The sequence below is a fragment of the Gymnodraco acuticeps genome, unplaced genomic scaffold (genome assembly GCF_902827175.1).
Source record: "Gymnodraco acuticeps unplaced genomic scaffold, fGymAcu1.1, whole genome shotgun sequence".
NCBI classification, from domain to species: domain Eukaryota; kingdom Metazoa; phylum Chordata; class Actinopteri; order Perciformes; family Bathydraconidae; genus Gymnodraco; species Gymnodraco acuticeps.
The window spans coordinates 693185-714949 of NW_022991632.1; the positions used below are offsets into that span (position 1 = coordinate 693185).

Sequence of the window (21765 nt, forward strand, 5' to 3'; positions counted from 1 at the left end):
ATAATCTTGATTATTGCCATAATCGAGCAGCCCTAGTGTGTGTGTGTGTGTGTGTGTGTGTGTGTGTGTGTGTGTGGTGTGTGTGTGTGTGTGTGTGTGTGTGTGTGTGTGTGTGTGTGAGAGAGAGTGACAAGAGCTATATTCAGAGCTCTGCTGCCTTGGCTACAATCTTTCATCGTTGCTGTTGTATGATTGGTGTTTAGCTACGGTATTTAGCGTCTACAGCACCTCCGCTTTTAGGGTTGACGTAGACCCAAACTTCGCCCGGAGGTCCCCCTGTGTTGTTGCGGGAGCTGCTGCTGCACTAGCTAACGCTACATTAGCTGCTGCTGCACTAGCTAACGCTGCACTAGCTAACGCTACATTAGCAAAACAAACACTAATTTATTTTGCAAAAGGTGCAGCGGGCTTCAAACACGTTCCCTCCACTGGTTTCAACCAAGCACTAAATTAGATGTTTTCCAACCAAATACGGTTGAACTTACACTTCCCCATATTTATTTGTAAGTAGATTCGAAGATAGGCTACATGAGCTGAAGCTTGGTTGATAGGTTACTAGCTGGGTGTTCTCCAATAAGGGGCCGGGGGAAACAAAGTTAGTTATTACTGGTTCCATGTTGATTTAATTCAATACAAATTGTTGGGGGGAACTGAAAGGCTATTACCGTACTGGTTAATTGCAGCCCGGACATTTTCCCCAAAACACATTTAGACGCTATCGCAACGCAGAAGTACCTTTCAAATCCGATAATTTTTAAGACCTTCTGAATCATATTTAAGACCTTTTTAAGGCCTTAAATTCTGATTATCAAATGTAAGACTTTTTAAGACTTGTTAAGCCCCCGCGGGAACCCTGATTGTAACTTTTTTTTAAATTGTCTGAACTTCTCCCACCTCTGACAATAAATCCTGAGTGGTTACCAAAACAAAACCCTGCTCTGAAGGTTATTTTCATTTTACAAATCCTGCACTCAGCTTTGCTTTCTCCAATATCATTGACAAGCAGCCAGATGCTGCTTCTTTTTTCGGTTTTCACTCATTTCTTGACTTTTTCCGACGCGCTTGCATTTAAATCCGGCTCCCAGTCTCCCCGTCGCTCTGTGCAGCTGGCCTGTACCACTACACATGCTGTGCCCCCCACCCTTCTTTCACATAATGGTATGACCTAGTGTGTCCTTGCATATGATTGGCCGCATGGTGGCCCAGCTAAATAAAGACCCGCCCCTGCCTGCAAGGATTCTCAGCAAGAGTAGGAGCGGCTGAAGATTCTGCTTTCCCCGACGGGAGTCTTCTCTTCTAGCGGCAGCTCGCGATCGGCGTGTTGGAGACCTCTGAATTAAAGTATCAAGTCACATCAAGTCACCTCAAGTCAGAAGGCTCAAGTCCAAGTCAAGTCCCGAGTCATTGGTGTTCAAGTCCAAGTCGAGTCGCAAGTCTTTTGTGATGTTGTCAAGTCGAGTCTCAAGTCATAAAATGTGTGACTCGAGTCTGACTCGAGTCCAAGTCATGTGACTCGAGTCCACACCTCTGGTTATTTCCCATATGTAAAAAAATGGAGGAGAAAAAGATCGTGGCGGTACTATATGACCAGTCCCTCTTTACATACATGGATACAAACCGGAGGAGCCAGGCATGGGGGGAGGTGGCAGAGACAGTGGGTGACACTGGTAGGTTTTCGCCTTTTTGGGGAGTTTATATCCAGTGTACTTCGTTTGAATGGACAGCTAGCAAGCATAGACAGTATATTTAGCCAGCATGGATGTAGCATGAATGCTTTGCTTTGTATGTCCGAGGTGGGACATTCATGTGATTGGTTGTTGGTCGCGTTGTTCGTAAAAAATCCCCAAGCTTCAGACACGCCCACCGCCAAGCGGTAACGCACACCGCCGTGTGTAGGGGCCGTTACTCTCTGGCTTCCGCCCTCCCGGTTCCTCTCTCAGGTAGGCCCTACATCCCCCAAGCCGCTAACATCTCCTCACGGCTCCGGGCAAAAATCCTCGACGGGAAAGACATTAATTTGGTCAGCCTCATCCTGCCTTCCCCGGAGTGCGACAAAGCCATCGCCACGGGAGGAAGCATTACTGCGGTATTTAAATCTGCAGACCCCCGGCTCCTCAAAGACCTTTCTATAGGGCAATTCCTGGTAGCTTTTAGCATTTTCCGCGATGTTCTCTGCACAGTTTACCCTGGAAGGAGAGTGGAGTTAGACGCTTATCTGGCCATGATCGGAGATCTTAACATAAAATACGGGGAAATAGTGTTCTATCAATACCACAAAAGCTTCTCTAGCAAAGCAGCGCTACACTTAGCTCATAGCAACATCCGCCTGGACTGGTCCTTGCTGGATACCGAGCTGCTCGTTATGGCTACCGGCGGGCAACAAGTCGTCTCATGCGTTAGCTGCGGAGCGCAGGGCCACACCTCTCCGCTCTGCCCTTCAGTACCTCTCTCCGGGTCTAGCATTTTTCCCCACGCAGTATTCTGGGAACATTAAAACAAACCGTCAGGTGATTAAGCAAAGGGACAATAAGATTTGCGGTGCTTTTAATGAGAACGTATGTTCTTACCCCTATTGTACTTTTCTCCATATTTGCAGTACTTGCAGGGAGGCCCACCCGAGGTCAGTTGCCCCAGGCGCCGGCTCCCTTTCCCGTGCCAGAATCAACGTGGTGGAAAAACCTCTTAAAACATCACCCCTTGACTCCCATTAACACCACACACTTAGCAGCTGCACTTTCGACTCACCCAAATCCCGTGTTCGTTGATTATCTGTTGTCAGGGCTCTCTCAAGGGTTCAGGGTAGGGGTTCTCTCTCCCCCCTCAGTGACTCTAGTGGCAAAAAACCTGCAGTCAGCCGCCAAAGAACCCACTATAGTCTCTCAGCTCATTAAAAAGGAGCTCAACAAAGGATATTTAATCGGTCCTTTCCATTCCTCGCCGTTCCCAGTGGTCCGGACAAGCCCAATAGGGGTCGCTACACGCAAATACTCCGAGAAGAAAAGGCTCATTTTCGATCTGTCCGCTCCTCGCGCTGGGCCGTTCTGCAGCATCAATAGCCAATAGCCTTATTTTTCACTTCACTACGCTTCAGTCGATAATGCCATCAAGCTCATCAAATTCGCAGGGCAAGGAGCGTGGCTCTCCAAAGCAGATATCACCGACGCATTCAAAATCATTCCCATTCACCCATCTCAGTGGCACATGTTCGGTATCAGGTGGGAGTCCAAATTCTACTTCGCTGTCCGTCTAACCTTCGGGTCCAGAAGTAGCCCTTGTATCTTTAATTATTTTTCCGAAGCCCTCTGCTGGATCCTCCTGAACATCGTCAGAATCCCCTCCGTTCTTCACTTATTGGACGATTTCCTCCTCATAGATCCCCCTCGGGACAACTCAGGCGACTCTCTAGCAAAACTCAAAACATGCTTTCAGGAGTTAGGCGTTCCCCTCTCAGAAGAGAAAACGCTAGGTCCCAACACACGCCTGGAGTTTCTGGGCATTACACTCGACTCCGTAGACATGGAAGCGTCTCTCCCCACGGACAAACTGCAGCGCATTCGCGACATCTCAAAAGCCTTCTGCGAGCAACAAGTTATCACCAAGCAGCAGCTGCTCTCCCTGCTCGGGGTACCTCAATTTCGCCATGCGTATCATCCCTCAGGGGCGCTCTTTTATCTCCCGGCTCCTGGATACAGCGTCGGCTGCAGAAAACCTCCATGACCACGTCTTTCTAGATGAAGGCTGCCGCTCAGACCTACGGTTTTGGTCCCTCCTGCTCGCACACTGGAATGGCGTCACCTTCTTCTACGACGACCTCGTGTACTCCTCCGACTCCATGAGATTCTTCACGGACGCTGCCCCATCCGTGGGTTTTGGGGTTTTTTTTTCAGGGAGAGTGGTTCGCAGGCTCGTGGCCTCCGTCATTTTCCAGCCATGCCTCTTCCTCCGCTCTGCATGAGATCTTTCCGATCGCTGTCGTCTGCCACGTGTGGGGTCACCTCTGGCCCCGGAAGCGGATCTCAGTACTCTGTGACAACCAATCAGTGGTCGGGATTATTAACAATGCACGCTCCCCGTGCCGTAACATCATGCCGTTCATGAGAAGCATCACGTGGTCTTCCACCCACAACTTCCTCATCTCCGCTCGTCACGTTCCCGGCCACCTTAACTCAGTGGCTGATTCCCTCTCTCGCTTCCAATTCCAGACGTTCCGGAACCTCTGCCCAGGAGCCAGCCCTCAACCCGTCAGGATTCTTCCCCTGCATCTCCTCTCTCTCTCCTAAATAGAAGCCCCCTAGAAAGGCACCTCGAATCAGCCAGGTTTTTTATGAGGAAGGGCTTAGCCGCGTCCACCCTCAAAACATATGATTTCGCTTGGAGAACGTTCGCGATGTTTTGCTTTTCCGTAAGCATCACACTTAAACCTGTTCTCATCTCCAACGTGTGTGCCTTCATGTGCTACTGCGCCACTGATCGCCACCTCAAACCCCAATACATCCGGGGCCTCTTAGCAGGAGTGCAGTTTAACGTTCGCTGTTCCGATCCCGGCTTTCCCAGCCTGTTCGCAAACCAGTCAGTCAAACTCATCCTCAAAGGTCTCATTAAAACTTTTCCCCCCGTCTTAGACCGGAGACGCCCCTATTACACTCTCCACTTTACGCCTCATGCTCTCCAAACTTAGAAGTGGGTTATTCTCCCCTTATATCGATGCGCTACTCGATGCTCTATTTCTCCTAGCTTTTTATGCCTTTCTCAGACCAGGTGAATTTACCACAGCTTCCCTTACATTCGATTCCAATCGAGACGTCAGCTTTTCTGACATATCCTTTCACGCTAGCCACTTTAGCTTATATCTTAAACACTCCAAATGCGGCGGCGTCTGCTCCGTCATCGCCGCCCGCATCGACTCCCAGTTCTGCCCTTATAAATCCATGATCAAATTCCTACAGCTTAGACCTACCTCTAATCCTCTCTCACCATTATTCCTTATCTCAGGGAATTTTCCTTTAACTCAACGACAGTTCAATATCTATTTAAAACAAGTCCTCATTAAATCCGGGTTATCACCCCTTCTATACACGGGGCATTCCTTTAGAATAGGCGCAGCTATTTCCGCTGCTAATCAAGGTATCTCATCCTCATCCCTGCAACAACTCGGACGGTGGTCCTCCTCCGCTTTCTCATCCTACATTCGCCCTGACCTCAATGCCGTGCTGGCTATCCAAAGGTCTCTCCAACCTTAAAATTGGTACGTATGCATATAACTGGTGGTGGTTCCTAGCATGTCAGCACGTATGTCGCCCCGCGGCTCATGTTTATTCCTGCATATCTAACCCCGTATTTGCCCAGGTTGTAAAACCTTCGGGTCTGTATAAATGTGTCCCTGCTAAGGCAGGTTGCCCCGCACGTTCGGGAAGCCCTGCACGTTCCGGGCGCCCTGCACGTTCCGGGCGCCCCGCACGTCGGGTCGCCCGGTGCGTCCGGGATGCCCCGTTCGCCCGGGATGCCCCGTACGTCCGGGACGCCCTGTATGTCCAGGATGCCCTGTATGCCCAGGATGCCCCGTACGTCCGGGACGCCCTGTACGTCCTGGACGCCCTGTATGCCCCGTATGTCCGGGATGCCCCGTATGTCCGGGACGCCCCGTACGTCCGAGAAGCCCCGTATGTCTGGGTCGTTAACCTCCGGTCCGTATAATGTGTCCCTGCTAAAGTCAGGTTGCCCCGCACGTTCGGGAAGCCCTGCACGTTCCGGGTGCCCCGCACGTCGGGTCGCTCGGTGCGTCCGGGATGCCCCGTACGTCCAGGATGCCCCGTACATCCGGGACGCCCCGTACGTCCGGGATGCCCCGTACGTCCGGGAAGCCCCGTACGTCCGGGAAGCCCTGTATGTCGAGGAAGGATGCCCGGGAGGCATCAGATGTTTAAATTCTCACATGTATTAACCTCTCATTTCCATCCATAGATTTCCACTGCATCCCACAAGGTAAGATTCTTCACGTTCAGTACTTCATACTTCATTCTTTTGGGGGTTCATCGGAAACGGTTCTTCCCTTCCCGATTGATATCCTACAAAACCTGGGCCTAATCGCCAAAACACCATTTCATTCACTTGTTATAAACTGTCATCATTATGTTTCATGTATATAATGTGACCGATAATAAATATGTATTCCATACATCACGTCTCTCCTGATTGAAATGAAGCTTAGCGCAAGTTCAGACAGGAAGACCTATCACTCCGTATTGCACGTCATGGCAATACTCGCTCCCTGCACTAAATGACAGGGAGCGCCACTCCTCAGCTAACCTATCACTCCCCTCCATTTTACAAGCCTAATTATCGCACCTGTTAATCCCTCTATATATGCTCTCCCCTTTCCTATCAGCTGTCTTCCAGGTGTCAACCCGCAACCCTCCTCCACCCCTTCGCCTCCTGCTTTCAACTCAGGGCCAAGCTTAACCTTCTCCCTTTCCAACCGGACCTAACCACTTATCACCACCACCAGTGTCTAGACCCAGGGGGGTTCATCGGAAACGGTTCTTCCCTTCCCGATTGATATCCTACAAAACCTGGGCCTAATCGCCAAAACACCATTTCATTCACTTGTTATAAACTGTCATCATTATGTTTCATTTATATAATCTGACCGATAATAAATATGTATTCCATACATCACGTCTCTCCTGATTGAACTGGTAATACATGGTTTCTAAAATACCAGCAGCAACATAAGGCTGAACCAGTAGGTGTTAGACCTTCTCAAGACCATGGGTTGGATATAAATACAAATAATTCTCAATTCTACACTCTAGATTTTCTTTCCTTCAGCTTTATGTTTAAAGCGGTGCAAAGACAACATATTTTTGACTTGGTACCTTCGACAAGTAATTTGTTTGTTTCAAGCTCTTTAATGGTCTCACATTGATGTTTCTGTAATAAGAAATACAAAATAAGATGTACATTAGGTAATGTTTGATTGATATTAGATTGAAACTGAGAGCAATCAATACACACCTACTGTGTGATCACAGTAATTGCCTAAAACTCTTAGCAAACAAATGAATGACACACAGTAATTATGTACCCTATAATAGCTTGTGCGAACGCTCGGTTACACATTTAATTGCAATGAGGAGTACCACCTTCAGAGTCAACAGAGCATGTCCTATAACCAAGACATCCTTGGGACCTTTGTTGCATATCTATACTATCATCTGTCAATAAAAGGTTGAATAGACTTACGAATCGATAAATTATACCTTTAAAATGATTATATTGATTCGTTTTTGTGTCAATTATTATAATAAATGAAATAAATGGTTTCTTATATAGGCTATAATGGAAGGTGGTGTTACAGTACATCGTAATATAAGGGGTTTCTATTTTACTAGAAAAATAAACACTTTACAACTTTATCCTCAGTGCTAAAACTAAATATAATTGTATAATCAACCATAATATATGCATCATGAGAGAAGACTTTTTAGCATGACATACTGGATTGGTTACCGGTGTTACTACTGTATAGTGGCTACTGAGTGTCTCTTTCTGTCCTAAATGAGCTTAATCTTAAGCAAAACATCAGAGAATAAACATAAATGTTACTTATCACATCAGACTGTGTCAATTAGATTTGTTTCGAATCTAAAGTCGTATGATCTTATTAGAGTGATGAAAACTAATTCCCTTTAGAATTCTTTCAGATGCCATCCTGGTTGCCATGGTGGTTAAACAGGGACATTTAGACTGTTTGTGTGTGTGTGTGTGTGTGTGTGTGTGTGTGTGTGTGTGTGTGGTGTGTGTGTGTGTGGGTGTGTGTGTGTGTGTGTGTGTGTTTGTGTGGTTGCTGTCTAAGCGGATTGTCACCCATTAGGCACTTTGATGAGTCAAATCTGTTGTCTCTTCATGTATTGGGGAAGTAACTCATTATAACACAAGGGTTCACACACAGAGTACACCCTGCCACACACTGAGTCAAAGCAAGAGATAAAGCACACACATCAGAATTTTTAAAGACATGTCAATCTCATAAATTCAAGTCTTCATTATCAAAATGAAAGAAGCCAGCATTTAACAAATTAAAAGTATTTTCTTTGAGCTAAGCGTCTTTCTTAAATCCCCTTGTCAACATGTAAAAAGATACAACTAATTAAACCATCTCTTCTACTGCGTAAGCAAAGACTTTGATGACCCATAACACTACTATTGAACTATCGTGTAATTTATGTTTCTGCCAATAACCATTTGAAGTGAGTATGTATAAAGCATTTACAGTGAATATATAAACTCTATTATTCAAATGAAAGAAACCATTTAGATGAAAATGTAGTTAGAATACATCTACATTTTCAGCTTTAATAATTTGGATTCAGGACTTCAGCAAATTATCCTCTAAAATTAAATAAAGATAGCCAACATTAATTTGGGATGCCGGTAACAGAAAAACTGTGAGGCTGATCCTTCACTGATGAAAGAATCGGAAACTCTAAAGTGTGAAATTATATTGTTGGACATATCCTCTAGTTAAAAACATTATCTCTTTAGCAAAATATTAAAAACCTAATAAGCAGTATTGTCTGACCCTCTCTCTTTTGCAATCCTCATACGTCTGCTTTGTTATGTTTTCTTAAGTTCATGACGTTGTTGCCTAAGATCACTAAAGTTGATTGGACTAATCCGTTCAGAATTGACATTTGTTTGCGTGGGTGATGATTGTTCTCACATACTGTTTGTCTGTACATACGACACAGACTACTGGGAACGTGGATCAGGGTCCATTTGCAGGGATTTATCTGTTTAATAACTGGGAGAGTTTTGTTGCACTACCCTAAGGGCCACATAATAATGCACTCTAATGCACAGTCATCACTAATGGTCTGATCCTGCTAAATGGACCTGCTTAAGTCTCCTATAAGGGGGCTGGTCCTTCCTCTATCCTGTCCCTTGGTCCCCATTTGCACAGTAGCATCTTTCTTCAGCTCTCTTGGGGGTTTTCAGCCAGTGACTATGCAGAGTATAAAAGACACGGCGAGGATGCTACCACCACTGAAGTTGACCAGGACACTGCACAGGACACTTAACCCCGACGGGATAAGTCTTTCTTCCACAGGAGGAAGTCAACAGGTGCCATCGGACAACCAAAGTCCTTCCTCTACTTCTGTCATTAGAATTCATCTGACCTCTCTTCGGTTTGAGACCATGGACACAGCTGCAGTGGTGACTCTCCTGGCTCTGGTTGTGGCGATGGCTGGCGTCAGTCAGGCTCTTCACGTCCAAGGCAGCCTGGACAGAAATGACATCCTGCCAGACTCAGAGGACAACATGGCCGACCACCTGCTGGGGCTGGTGAGACAACAAACCACTCGCACTGCTTTTCAAGTCTTGAGTTTAACCTGCTGTGGCTATGAAACATGCACTATTAGAACTACACCATGTTGTGTGTTCTTCCATAACTCATGTTAAATCCAATATCAGTTGCCAACAACATTTTGGCATCTGAAAATAGAAATCTAATGTTGAGGCATATCTCAGGCATGTGTGTTCAATTATACTGGAGGCAGGATTTAAAAATGCTTTAAACTTTTTATTTATTTAATCAGATAAATATCTGAGGATTGCGAAATATCATCTGTCTTTTGCTCTAATTTAGAATGAATTAAAAACACTGTGAACAACCAGAAGTCATGACGTTTTTCAGAGGTCTGGCACTTCCATGTGATGAAGTGTGTAAATGGTATTAGAGCCTTTTTTTTCTAATGAAACAAGTTACATCACACAAATCATTTGGTTACTCTCCATGCAACAGTGTGAAATAGACTGTAAGATATTCTGAGATCAACAGACAGAGCAGGAAAGAGGAGGGGAATTCAGATACTGAAGAAGATTATAAGGTGTTCCCACTGTGGTTTGTAAAGCCAGACAGATCTGGGTTTGATTTTGCATAAAGATAAGGATGGATGGATATCTGAGTGGGCATGAGAAGCATCTCTCTGCATTTGCACACTGATATCTACACCTCGAGGTCCCCTGCCACAGCAGGATGCCTGGCTGGAGTTAGAAACCCTGGGGTTATAGTTGCACCCAACATTGAATAGAGTCTTGATGTTGTTCCAGGATATTTTGTGGGTTATTTCAAAAACAGAGTTCAAGCTTTTGATGCTTGGAATTGCATTTGTTTGTGTGTATGCTGCTGTGCTCAGGAGAGTGAAAACACAGATAACAGCGTTGATGATCGTCTGCTGACCGCGCTGCTGAGAGCTCTGCTGCTGGGATCTCAGAGAGAAACCAGGAACTCTGTCCTCCATCAGCCACAGAGGTCAGTGCCATCACAGAGCCAATGTTCATCACACATATATAGTACACTTTAATTAATCACACAGGAAATAATAATGTCTATCATTGTGCCATTTCAACATTCTGTAGAGAAACATTTCTTATCAATATTGGTTAAAAACAGGGAAACACGCCCATCTCAATTTCCAGGTGATGTTGAATGTATTGTTTTAATCCCAACAACAGTCCAAGCATCAAAGATATTCTCATTTCTGCTGGAAAATTGAAATAGATTTATGTCAACCTGCCAATCTTTGACTGGTGGCTTCAGCACCAAATGAAATGTAACCCATTAGAAACTATTTCTTAGAATTTTAGAAATACATAAAATAGTATTTCATAAAGCTTGTAATAATTGTTAGTGAATGTGGTTTAGGAGGCAACCACCTCTTTTATTATAAATATTTGATAATGTATTAAACTGAGATTGTGGTCTCAGCCTTATGGGGTATAAATATTATAATGTATTTATTAACATAGCTCCTATGTAAGATAAGTCCCTTCTGCTCTGATTAATTAAATACTTTAAACAAACATAAGAGTAAAATAAGATTGATTATTCTGTATTTTTTAGATTATCAGTTGATTTCTTCCCCATGTTTATCCCTTATCATAAGCATTTCTTGGAGTATAAACATTTATTTATAGAATATCATTGAAACCATAAATGATATCAGAACCTGACTCTGTTTCTCCTCCCTCACAGGTTTGGGCGCGGCTCCAGAGGGCAGGTCATGACGGAGGATCAGATGCATTCCCGTGATTGGGAGGCTGTCCCCGGTCAGATCTGGAGTATGGCGGTTCCCCAGAGGTTTGGAAAGAAATGATCTTACAGCCAGATCCTCACATCAAAGTCCTGGCACAGGGCCGAGCAGCAGGGCAACTGTGGAGAGACAACATTTGAATGAATTGATCTGAATATTTTTTTTCTACATTGTCCCAGCCTATCATGCCTGGCTTGACACAACATGTTGTCAAACATGACATGGGCTTCATTTTACATTTTGTCCTTATAATATCTAACAAAGCATGAAAACAAGTGCCTATTTGGGTTTTGTGAGCAGACCTCATTTGTCTGTAAGGGAACGTTATTTAAACATGTTTGCTGTAAATTGATTGCTATATTCTTTGTTATTCTTCTGTTCTCTGGTCAAATAAAAAAGCTTTGAACTTGGAAAAGATAAACTGATGTGTATGTGTGTGTGTGTTCAAAGTGATTAGGCTATAGTAATCTATTCACAGGGCAGTATTACAGTATTGAATCCTTAAAATACAGATTTGGAATTGTATGACATTTCTTTAAATCTTCCTGATACAACATATAATAAAAGATGTTCATAATAAAATATAGATTAGGGCTATATATAAGGATCATTTTCGTTCTCAGTTCATTTGTCGGTTTTTCTAACAATTGATTATACAAGTTTACATCTAGATTATAAAATGTGAGGAAAGAGAACAAAATCACAAACTCTCGAAACCCAAGGTGGATGTCTTCAATTACCTTGTATTGTCCAAAACAAGAATCTGATTTAGATGAATATAAAAGCTTCAAATGCATTCTGAGCTCTAACCAGCAAGCATGCAAATGTCCCTTGATTATTTACTAATTATCATCCAATAACAGTATGTTTGATATCATGTGATGTTATGCAGTATTGTCAAAATAATTGCAAGTCTGCAGTCAGTGTCTCATTAGTTTTCTAATTTACTGGAAAAGTTTCATGGCTTTTTTTTTTTTCAAACACTAATTTTGACAATTTCTGAAAATCTGCTACACCGCATGCACATGCATACTGATGTCCCACTTCAAATGTGCCTTAACGGGCTCTCTCAGACATCAGAGGAATGCAAATTGCAGGTATTTTTTGTAATAATATGTATAAGATGTCCGGAAAAAAATAACTAAAATCTTTTTTTTCTCTCTTCAACCCACAGACAGTTTTGTGCAGGTTTAATGGATGTGGACAGAGGATGTTTTAACCAGCTAATGTGATTCACAGCTCTTCTCTGCAGACCAGCAGAGGCTGTTGTAGTTCTGCGTGTGGTGAATTTACAAGCCACCTGGGGTAGCAGCATGCAATAAGCTTCAGCACTAATTAAAACACAGCAACATGCAATTATGCTACGCTTTCACGTTTCCACAGCCAATTACTGGGAAGGAAAGCACGTCAATTCCTCTTAGGAAGAATCTTTTATTAGCCTAACCTCCCATTCCTCTTTTTGAGCCCAGAAGACAACAGCAGGAATAACCAGAGCTGAGACTGTTGACAGATGACCTCTCAAGTTATTTTTCTTAGTTTCGTCCCTAGTAACCTCTGTTAAAAAATGTTGTTCAAAATAGCCCATTGTAGGCATAAAGTCATTATTTATGTAGCCTGAACACTATCACCAGAAGGAGCAGGATAAGAAAATAGGTTCACGGATGAAAATATTCACAGATAAAAGACCAACAATAAAGTGTCTACAATATGTCACAATTGTACTGTGATATACTGTAAGATAGACAGACCAATTTCCATGACCTTATGGGATTATGGTTGCTAACAAAGCTTCTAATATTACTGTAGCTATGGTAACATTGTTACGTTCTACAGAATACACTAATACAACAAACACATTTCATTGTGTAAAGTTGAAGTAGGCCTACAAGGTGTTAACATGTCAGAGAATCTAATGTCACAGTTCGATTGATTTGATCTAATGCTTACTACTCTACTCTAAGATACTGTTTAAATACAAACAGAACAAAAATGTAAAACAAGTGACGGTATATTCAAGTACTAGACATTCTATAGGTTATAGTCATGGCTGGACTAGCATGTTTCTGTCCATCAGTGTGACTTTTAGTTGGATTTATTCTTCCTCAAGTCTATAGGTGCCCAAACCTTTTCACTTGAAGGGGCAAAACTGCAACTTAATGCTGGGCCATGGACCAAAAGCAAACACCTTTTGTAATTTATTGTAGGCCTGTTGTTAAAATGCAAAATACTAAGATCCAAGTTCCCTTATCATATTGCCTTTTTGTGCGCCACTGTCTGCAATTTCTTTATTACTTTCCTCACGGCAAAATGACTTCCCCTCTTTGTGATCATTTATAAGAGAAAGAAAAAAGCTGTCATCTAAAATAATGAAAGAGGGATCCCCCAGCAGGATGTCTGAGTTTGCAATAGGATTACACTTGTGAAGCAACAGGGACTATGACAATGAGTTATGAGAATTAAACATGAGGTAACGAACGCCATTGTAACACATAATCACTGATGTTCCGCTGCAACGGTGGTGGACTCATCAGAACAGAGTGGGCGAGCTGGCCAATCAGAGCACACTGGGCTCACAGGGAGGATGGGGGGGGGGAGGGGGCAGGAGCTCCAACAAGCCGTTTAGGACAGAGAGTGAATACACATACTATACAGAGACGCTGTATGAGAAACCAATGTGAGTTTGGAAAATGTTCCAATTGCACTGTAAATCTATTCTAGTAGACCTCAACAATGGAATTATGATCAGTAGAAATGGCCATGTCATGGGACCTTTAAGACAAACATAGACAGCTGGGTGATGGAGCTGTTGATGGCACAGCTGTAGCCCTTGATATGCACAGCTGAGTAAAAGAAAGATGTAACTACTATGAATTTCATAAGTCTCCACGGGGGGTTCAGACAGAAAGTCAGTTTTCACTGAAAGAAAAAGAGAGAGATTGTTATTGCCACATCACAAAAATGCCACATCACAAAAATGATATTATATGATAAACTGCAGTCTCAGATGCTGTGTTCTCCTGTATAGCTTTCTGACCTCTACTCAATCCCCCACTTCCATTGTCCCTCCTGGTCATCATCTTGGAAGGCAGCCATCTTAAGCAGTTACCATTACCGCCTTGGCCATGACACAGCACAATTTGCTTTAATGGCTCCAGGGTGAGTGAATGATCTTGTATATCAGTGTCAAGGGTAAACCCCAGAGTTATTTTACTTTGCAGCTAAACATTTTGCAAACAATGCTGCTATGTGTCAGATTTTTTTTACAATTCCAGGCAGCTATTCTTTTCTATTTTCTATTATAGAGAACATATCTTCTTTTCTGAAGAACCAGCACCTTATCGTGGTGGAGAGGTTTGTGTGCCCCAATGAACCTGGGGGCTGTGTTGTCTGGAACCTTGTGTTCCTGGTAGGATCTCCCATGTCAAATTGGTCTCAGGCAAGGGGCCAGACTAAGATTGGTTCAAAGACCTCATGAAAAACGACAACATAAGAAGTGAGGATACCCGGCCCAGAGGAAGCCCGGGGTCCCCTTATGGAGCCAGGTCCAGAAGGAGGACTCGTCGGCGAGCGTCTGGTGGCCGGGCCGGGCTGGCCACGGCCACCAGACCAGACCAGAAAAGGCAACGCGGGCAACACCTCCGCTTCTCCGTCCTGCAGGCTCACCACCTACGGGGAAACAGCGATGGGGTCGGGTTCGCTGCCAGAAAGGTGGCAGTGAAAGCAGAGGGTCTCGACGGACCAGACCCGGGAGGCAGAAGCTGGCTTTGGGGACGTGGAACGTCACCTTTCTGGGGGGGAAGAAGCCGGTGCTTGTGCGGGACGTGGAGCGTTACCAGTTGGATCTGGTGGGGCTCACCTCTACGCACATGGCGTCGGCTCTGGAACCTTACTTCTGGATAGGGGTTGGACTCTATTCTTCTCCGGAGTTGCCCAAGGTGTGAGGCGCCGGGCGGGTGTGGGGATACTCACAAGCCCCCGGTTGGGTGCTTATTTGTTGGAGTTTACCCAAGTGGACGAGAGGGTTGCCTCCCTGCGTCTGCGGGTTATGGGGGGGGGGAACTCTGACTGTTGTGTGTGCTTATGAACCAAACAGCAGTTCTGAGTATTCAGCCTTCTTGGAGACCCTGGAAAGAGTCCTGTATGGAGCTCCTGAAGAGGACTCCTTAGTCCTGCTGGGAGACTTCAACGCACATGTGGGCAATGATGGAGACACTTGGAGGGGCGTGATTGGGAGGAACGGCCCCCCTGATCTGAACCAGAGTGGTGGCTTGTTACTGGACTTCTATCCTACTCATGGATTGGCCATAACAAACACCATGTTCGAACATAAGGATGCTCATAAGTGTACATGGTACCAGCAGGGCCGTCCCTGGCCAACTTGGGGCCCCAAGCGACATTGTGAGATGAGCCCCCCCCCCCAACCGACAGGAGTGAAAACAATTTTTTTGGAAACAAAGTACTCTTATAAATATATTTCCTGTTTATTATTATTATTATCAACACAGTTACTTTTTTGTACAGTGAGGTAAATGGTAAATGTGCATGTATGTCGTTCAGTATGCGTTTACAGGTGAATACGTCTGCATTTCCTACCAAATACTAGCCTCAAAAAGATTAACATATAATTAATGCAAATAAACTACTTCTACTAATAATAATAATCATAATCAATTCAATTATATAAATACTATGTTACTTTATTATAATATAGTTGTAATATAGTCAAGAAAAAAAAAAAAACTGATATTTCTTAAATCTGTATTCTGTAATTCTGTAATCTGTATTCTGTCAGCAATGTATCAACAACAACTACACACACATTTCTATCAGTATTTCTCTGTGTTGTGGTTGACATGATGATGACTGTTCGGAGTTAAGGGGAGAGGCTGAGCATCACCATGAAATGTGCAAATTGCGCGGAGAACTGCGCTGAGAACTGCGCTGAGAACAAGCCGAGCTCATAAACCGAGCTCATAAACCGAGCTCATAAGCCGAGCTCATAAGCCGAGGCTCCCTGCGCGAGGCCCCCTGTGCGAGGCCCCCTGCGCGAGGCCCCCTGCGCAAGGCCCCCTGCGCGAGGCCCCCTGCGCGATGTTTAGGCCCCCTGCGCAATGTGAGGCCCCCTGCGCAATGTGAGGCCCCATGCAGCCTGCATGATCGGCCTGTAGGGAGGGACGGCTCTGGGTACCAGAGCACCCTAGGCAGAAGGTCCATGATCAATTTGGTTATTGTATCATCGGACCTGAGGCCGTATGTTTTGGACACTCGGGTAAAGAGAGGGCGGAGTTGTCAACTGATCACCATCTGGTGGTGAGTTGGGTCGAGTGGCAGGGGAAGCCTCTGGACAGACCTGGTTTGCCCAAACGGGTGTAGTGTGGGTGAACTGGGAACGTCTGGAGGAGTCCCATGTCCAGTTATTTATTACATCTATTTATCTAATATATCATATTTCAATGACTTGCATATAGACTCTTATTGCACTATTTCACTTTTTAGAACTATTTTCTTCTTGTATTTATTATTTACTATTTAGCCTACTTGCACTATTATCTGTGTTTTGTGTTGCACTGTTGGAGAAGCCTGTGACACAAGATTTTCATCGACATAACTACACTGTAGCTATGTTCGTTGATCGGCCTGTAGGGAGGGACGGCCCTGGCTTTAGGGATAAGGTGAGAAGTTCAGTCATCTGGGAGGGACTCGGAGTAGAACCGCTGCTCGTTCGCATTGAAAGGAGCCGGTTGAGGTGGTTCGGGCACTTAGTAAGGATGCCACCTGGGAGCCTCAGGGGGGTGTTCCAGGCACGTCCAGCAGGGAGGAGACCGAGGGGCAGACCTAGGACCAGGTGGAGGGATTATATATCTTTGCTGGCCTATGAGCGCCTTGGAATCCCCCAGTCAGAGCTGGTTGATGTGACCAGGGAAAGGGAAGTTGGGGGCTCTCTGCTGGAACTGCTACCTTCGCGACCCGACCATGGATAAGCGGGAGAAGATGGATGGATGAATGGATCTTTAAGCTCTTTTTAGCAGTAATCACAATTCAAATACGTTGCAGATCTTTTCTGAGGGTGTTTAACGGATGTTAAAAAGCTTCCAGTGGCAGGTATGAATGCACTGCACTACAGACAGTAGTCACAAAACTAAACAAGAAACCTGGTGCCATCTTCCTAGTAAACATACTTGTATTACATTTAAAGGAAGAACTCTTGATCTGAATTGTTCAAGTTCTTCTGTAACTTATGCACTGTTTTCACTTTTTATTGAGCTGTCGAGTTACTAAAAGCTCAGTGAGATGATGGGATGATCCAGGATTTTGAAATATAGTATGATCATACTCTAGCAAGTTTCTTTCAAATACCTTACAACCAAAATAAAAATGAATGGAAACCAATGACTGTCTCGAACAGTTGTGAAAATACATGCAAATGTTTTTACTTGTAGGCTACAGTATGAAATTACATTTTTGGCTGGACAAATGGAGGCAGTTTACCTTCATGTTAATTGTTTGGTTAAATTAAGTAGTGTTTATGTCCTTAAGCGGCCATTTATCGTTTCTCTATATGACGTACAAGGTTTAACACTATAGCTTAGAATAACACAAAATAATAAAGAGATTGTGGTTTGAGTTTAAAAAGCAACAGTAACACCTCTACATGAAGCATGATGAAAATGAATACGTTTGGCAGGGGCTGTAAAAACATAAAATGATTAGAAGGGCATTTGGAGAGTGCAGACGCCCACCAAGGCTGTGTTCATAAGTGAAAGATAATGCATATACCCCCCCCCCACCCTTCCACGGCCAAATTAAATGGGGTTTTTCCTATATGGAAAATCGGCCCAGTATTTTATTTTTTAAATCCTGCTGACAAACCAACAAACCTAGCGGTAAACAAAACCTCCTTGGTAATGAAACAACATTCATTAACAGTTAACAGGACCTTAACCAATCGGTTAGAGACTAGATGTGTGGCTGTGGGCTGTTTTCTTTGAAGTTTGCTCAACCAGAGACACAAACACTATGCTGTTACTAAGAGATCACACCGACTGTACAATTATACTAATGTGTTTCCTTCAGGAAAGAGGTTGTATGGGAGAATAAGCAGCCAGCTGTTGTTGTTCTTTCTCTTTCTCTCTTTCTCTCTCTCTCTCTCCCATATTCAGAGCATGTGGTCCTTTATTAACACACATCTCTCCTTGAAAGAAAGACACACAATTCAGGAAAATCTTATCAAACTGATACATTTTCACTCCTTCCTTCTTAGCTTGAAAAAAATAACCTGATGGTTTGTTTGAAGCTCTAGCATAGCACCATCATGGCTGAGTCAAAAAAATAAAAATAAAAAAGTATTCTGATGTTCCATCCATGCATCTTCTCCCGCTTATCTGTGGTCGGGTCGCGGGGGTAGCAGTTCCAGCAGAGAGCCCCAAACTTTATTTTCCCTGGCCACATCAACCAGCTCTGACTGGGGGATCCCAAGGCGCTCCCAGGCCAGCGAAGAGATATAATCCCTCCAGCTGGTCCTAGGTCTACCCCTTGGTCTCTTCCCAGCTGGACGTGCCTGGAACACCTCCCTAGGGAGGCGCCCAGGTGGCATCCTTACTAGGTGCCCGAACCACCTCAACTGGCTCCTTTCGACGCGAAGGACGAGCGGTTCAACTCTGAGTCCCTCCCGGATGACTGAACTTCTCACCTTATCCCTAAGGGAGACACCATCCACCTTGCGGAGAAAACCCATCTCGACCGCTTGTATCCGCGATCTCGTTCTTTCGGTCATGACCCATCCTTCATGACCATAGGTGAGGGTAGGAACGAAAAGGGCCCGGTAGACAGAGAGCTTGGCCTTCTGGCTCAGCTCCCTTTTCGTCACAACGGTGCGGTAAAGCGACTACAGTACCGCTCCCGCTGCTCCGATTCTCCGGCCCATCTCACGCTCCATTGTTCCCTCACTCGAGAACAAGACCCCGAGATACTTGAACTCCTTCACTTGGGGTAAGGACTCATTCCCTACTTGGGGTGGACAGTCCATCGGTTTCCTGCTGAGAACCATGGCCTCAGATTTGGAGGTGCTGATCCTCATCCCAGCCGCTTCACACTCGGTTGCGAACCGATCCAGTGAGTGCTGAAGGTCGCAGACCGATGAAGCCATTAGAACCACATCATCTGCAAAAAGCAGTGGTGCAATCCTTAGTCTACCGAACTGCAGACCCCCTCCCCCACGACTACGCCTCGAAATCCGATCCATGTATATTACAAACAGGATTGGTGACAAAGCGCAGCCCTGGCGGAGGCCAACCCTCACCGGAAATGGGTCCGACTTACTGCCGAGGACCCGGACACAGTTCTCGCTTTGGGAGTACAGAGATTGGATAGCCCTGAGTAGAGACCCCCTCACCCCATACTCCTGCAGCACCTCCCACAGTAAATCTCTGGGAACTCGGTCATACGCCTTCTCCAAGTCTACAAAACACATGTAGACCGGATAAGCGTACTCCCAGGCCCCCTCCAGAATCCTTGCGAGAGTAAAAAGCTGATCCGTCGTTCCACGACCTATCCAGACATTGTTCCTCCTCAATCTGAGGTTCGACAATCGGCCTGACCCTCCTTTCGAGTACCTTAGAGTAAACTTTCCCGGAGAGGATGAGTAGTGTGATGCCTCTGTAATTGGCACACACCCTCTGATCCCCCTTTTTGAAAAGAGGAACCACCACCCCGGTCTGCCACTCCTTTGGTACTGTTTCCGACTTCCACGCAATGTTGATGAGACGTGTCAACCATGACAGTCCCTCAACACCCAGAGCCTGCAGCATTTCTGGGCGGATCTCATCCATCCCCGGGGCTTTCCCACCGTGGAGTTGTTTGACGACCTCAGTGACCTCCCCCCGGGAGATTGGTGTTGATCCCCCGTCATACTCCAGCTCTGCCTCTAACATAGAGGGCGGAGTTGTCGGGTTCAGGAGTTCCTCAAAGTGTTCCTTCCAACGCCCTAACACTCCATCAGTTGAGGTCAACAATGTCCCATTCTTACTGTACACAGCTTGGATGGTCCCCTGCTTCCCTCTCCTGAGGTGTCGGACAGTTTTCCAGAACAACTTTGGTGCCGCCCGAAAATCCTTTTCCATGTCGTCTCCGAACTTCTCCCACACCCGCTGCTTTGCCTCGGCCATGGCCGAGGCTGCTGCCCTTCCGGCATGTCGGTACCTTGCAACTGCCTCGGGAGTCCCCCGGGATAACAAATCCCTGAAGGCCTCCTTCTTCAGTCGGACGGCTTCCCTGACCACCGGTGTCCACCAGGAGGTTTGAGGGTTACCGCCCCTTGAGGCACCTAAGACCTTGAGACCACAGCTCCCCGCCGTGGCTTCAGCAATAGAGGCTTTGAACACCGACCACTCTGGTTCAATGTCCCCAACCTCCACAGGAATGCCCGAAAAGCTCCGCCGGAGGTGTGAGTTGAAGGCCTCCTGAACTTGGGCCTCCTCCAGACGTTCCCAGTTCACCCGAACTACACGTTTGGGCTTACCAGGTCTATCCAGAGGCTTCCCCCGCCACTCGACCCAACTCACCACCAGATGGTGATCAGTTGACAACTCCGCCCCTCTCTTTACCCGTGTGTCCAAAACATACGGCCTCAGGTCCGATGATACAATAACGAAATCGATCATGGACCTTCTGCCTAGGGTGCTCTGGTACCACGTACACTTATGAGCATCCTTATGTTCGAACATGGTGTTTGTTATGGCCAATCCATGACTAGCACAGAAGTCCAGTAACAAACCACCACTCCGGTTCAGATCAGGGGGGCCGATTCTGATGTTGTCTTCATTTATTACATGGATATAGAGGAAGGGAGTTATTCAGGTCAGTCGAAGAAAATATCCTTTTCCAGCTTACTGTAGGCTTTCCTATTCCTTCCAGTTACAATTAATGAGGAGATATAGGCAAAAAAAGTCGACTCGACTCTCAAGACACACATTTAAAGTCCCCCTGTGACCTTGTGGGGCTTGTGCCATATGGCCAAACTGTGCCTGGTTTGGAGAAACACCCTCCTTCTTCTCTTGCTCTTTCTCATATTTCCTGTCTGTCTCATCTGGAAAAATTTCCTAATGTCCAATGTATGTTGCTTATATAGTCAGAGAACAGTATATACTGGTCTTAATGTGTCATCCTCTCTAAATCATCAAATCATCTTACCAGTCAGGCAGTGGCTGGATGAAACGGCTAAGATCTGTTCATCAATTTCCAAAATGAGCTTCACGTTTCTAAAATTAATGATATTGAATGAAAGTTTGATTCTTAACATGATTGAACTATGGAATTCAGGTTAACATTTATCTGACACGTTTGCTTACAAAATGATATTTCTGGGGATGTCATTTTCAGGTTTTTTCACATTAAACCCTCAATATGCACTGATTATCTGACACATACAGCAGCCATATGTCTCTTTGCTGGTGTCAGGTATCAGGGCCCAGCAGACGTGTGAGGTAGGGACACTCAATCAATACAGATTGTGCTGGCCATGCTGCAGCGAGGACAAGCCTGGTCAGATGTATAACAAAGATCAGATGAGTATTTCACAGCTTTATTAGCTTTACAGTTTGAGCGAATAATGTATCCTTCAATAAAACATAGGAAATACCAACATGTTGACTGTGACTTACAGATAACATTG

The 21765-nt window shown here is 45.1% G+C and overlaps 1 protein-coding gene across 1 annotated transcript; it reads left to right on the plus strand.

Moving 5' to 3' along the window:
* Positions 1 to 9198: 9198 nt before the first annotated feature.
* Positions 9199 to 11159, plus strand: npffl (neuropeptide FF-amide peptide precursor like). The gene is made up of 3 exons (XM_034198272.1): positions 9199 to 9345; positions 10200 to 10315; positions 11039 to 11159. The coding sequence occupies exons 1-3, from the start codon at positions 9199 to 9201 to the stop codon at positions 11157 to 11159; spliced, it is 384 nt and encodes a 127-aa protein (XP_034054163.1).
* The last annotated feature ends 10606 nt before the right edge of the window (positions 11160 to 21765 follow it).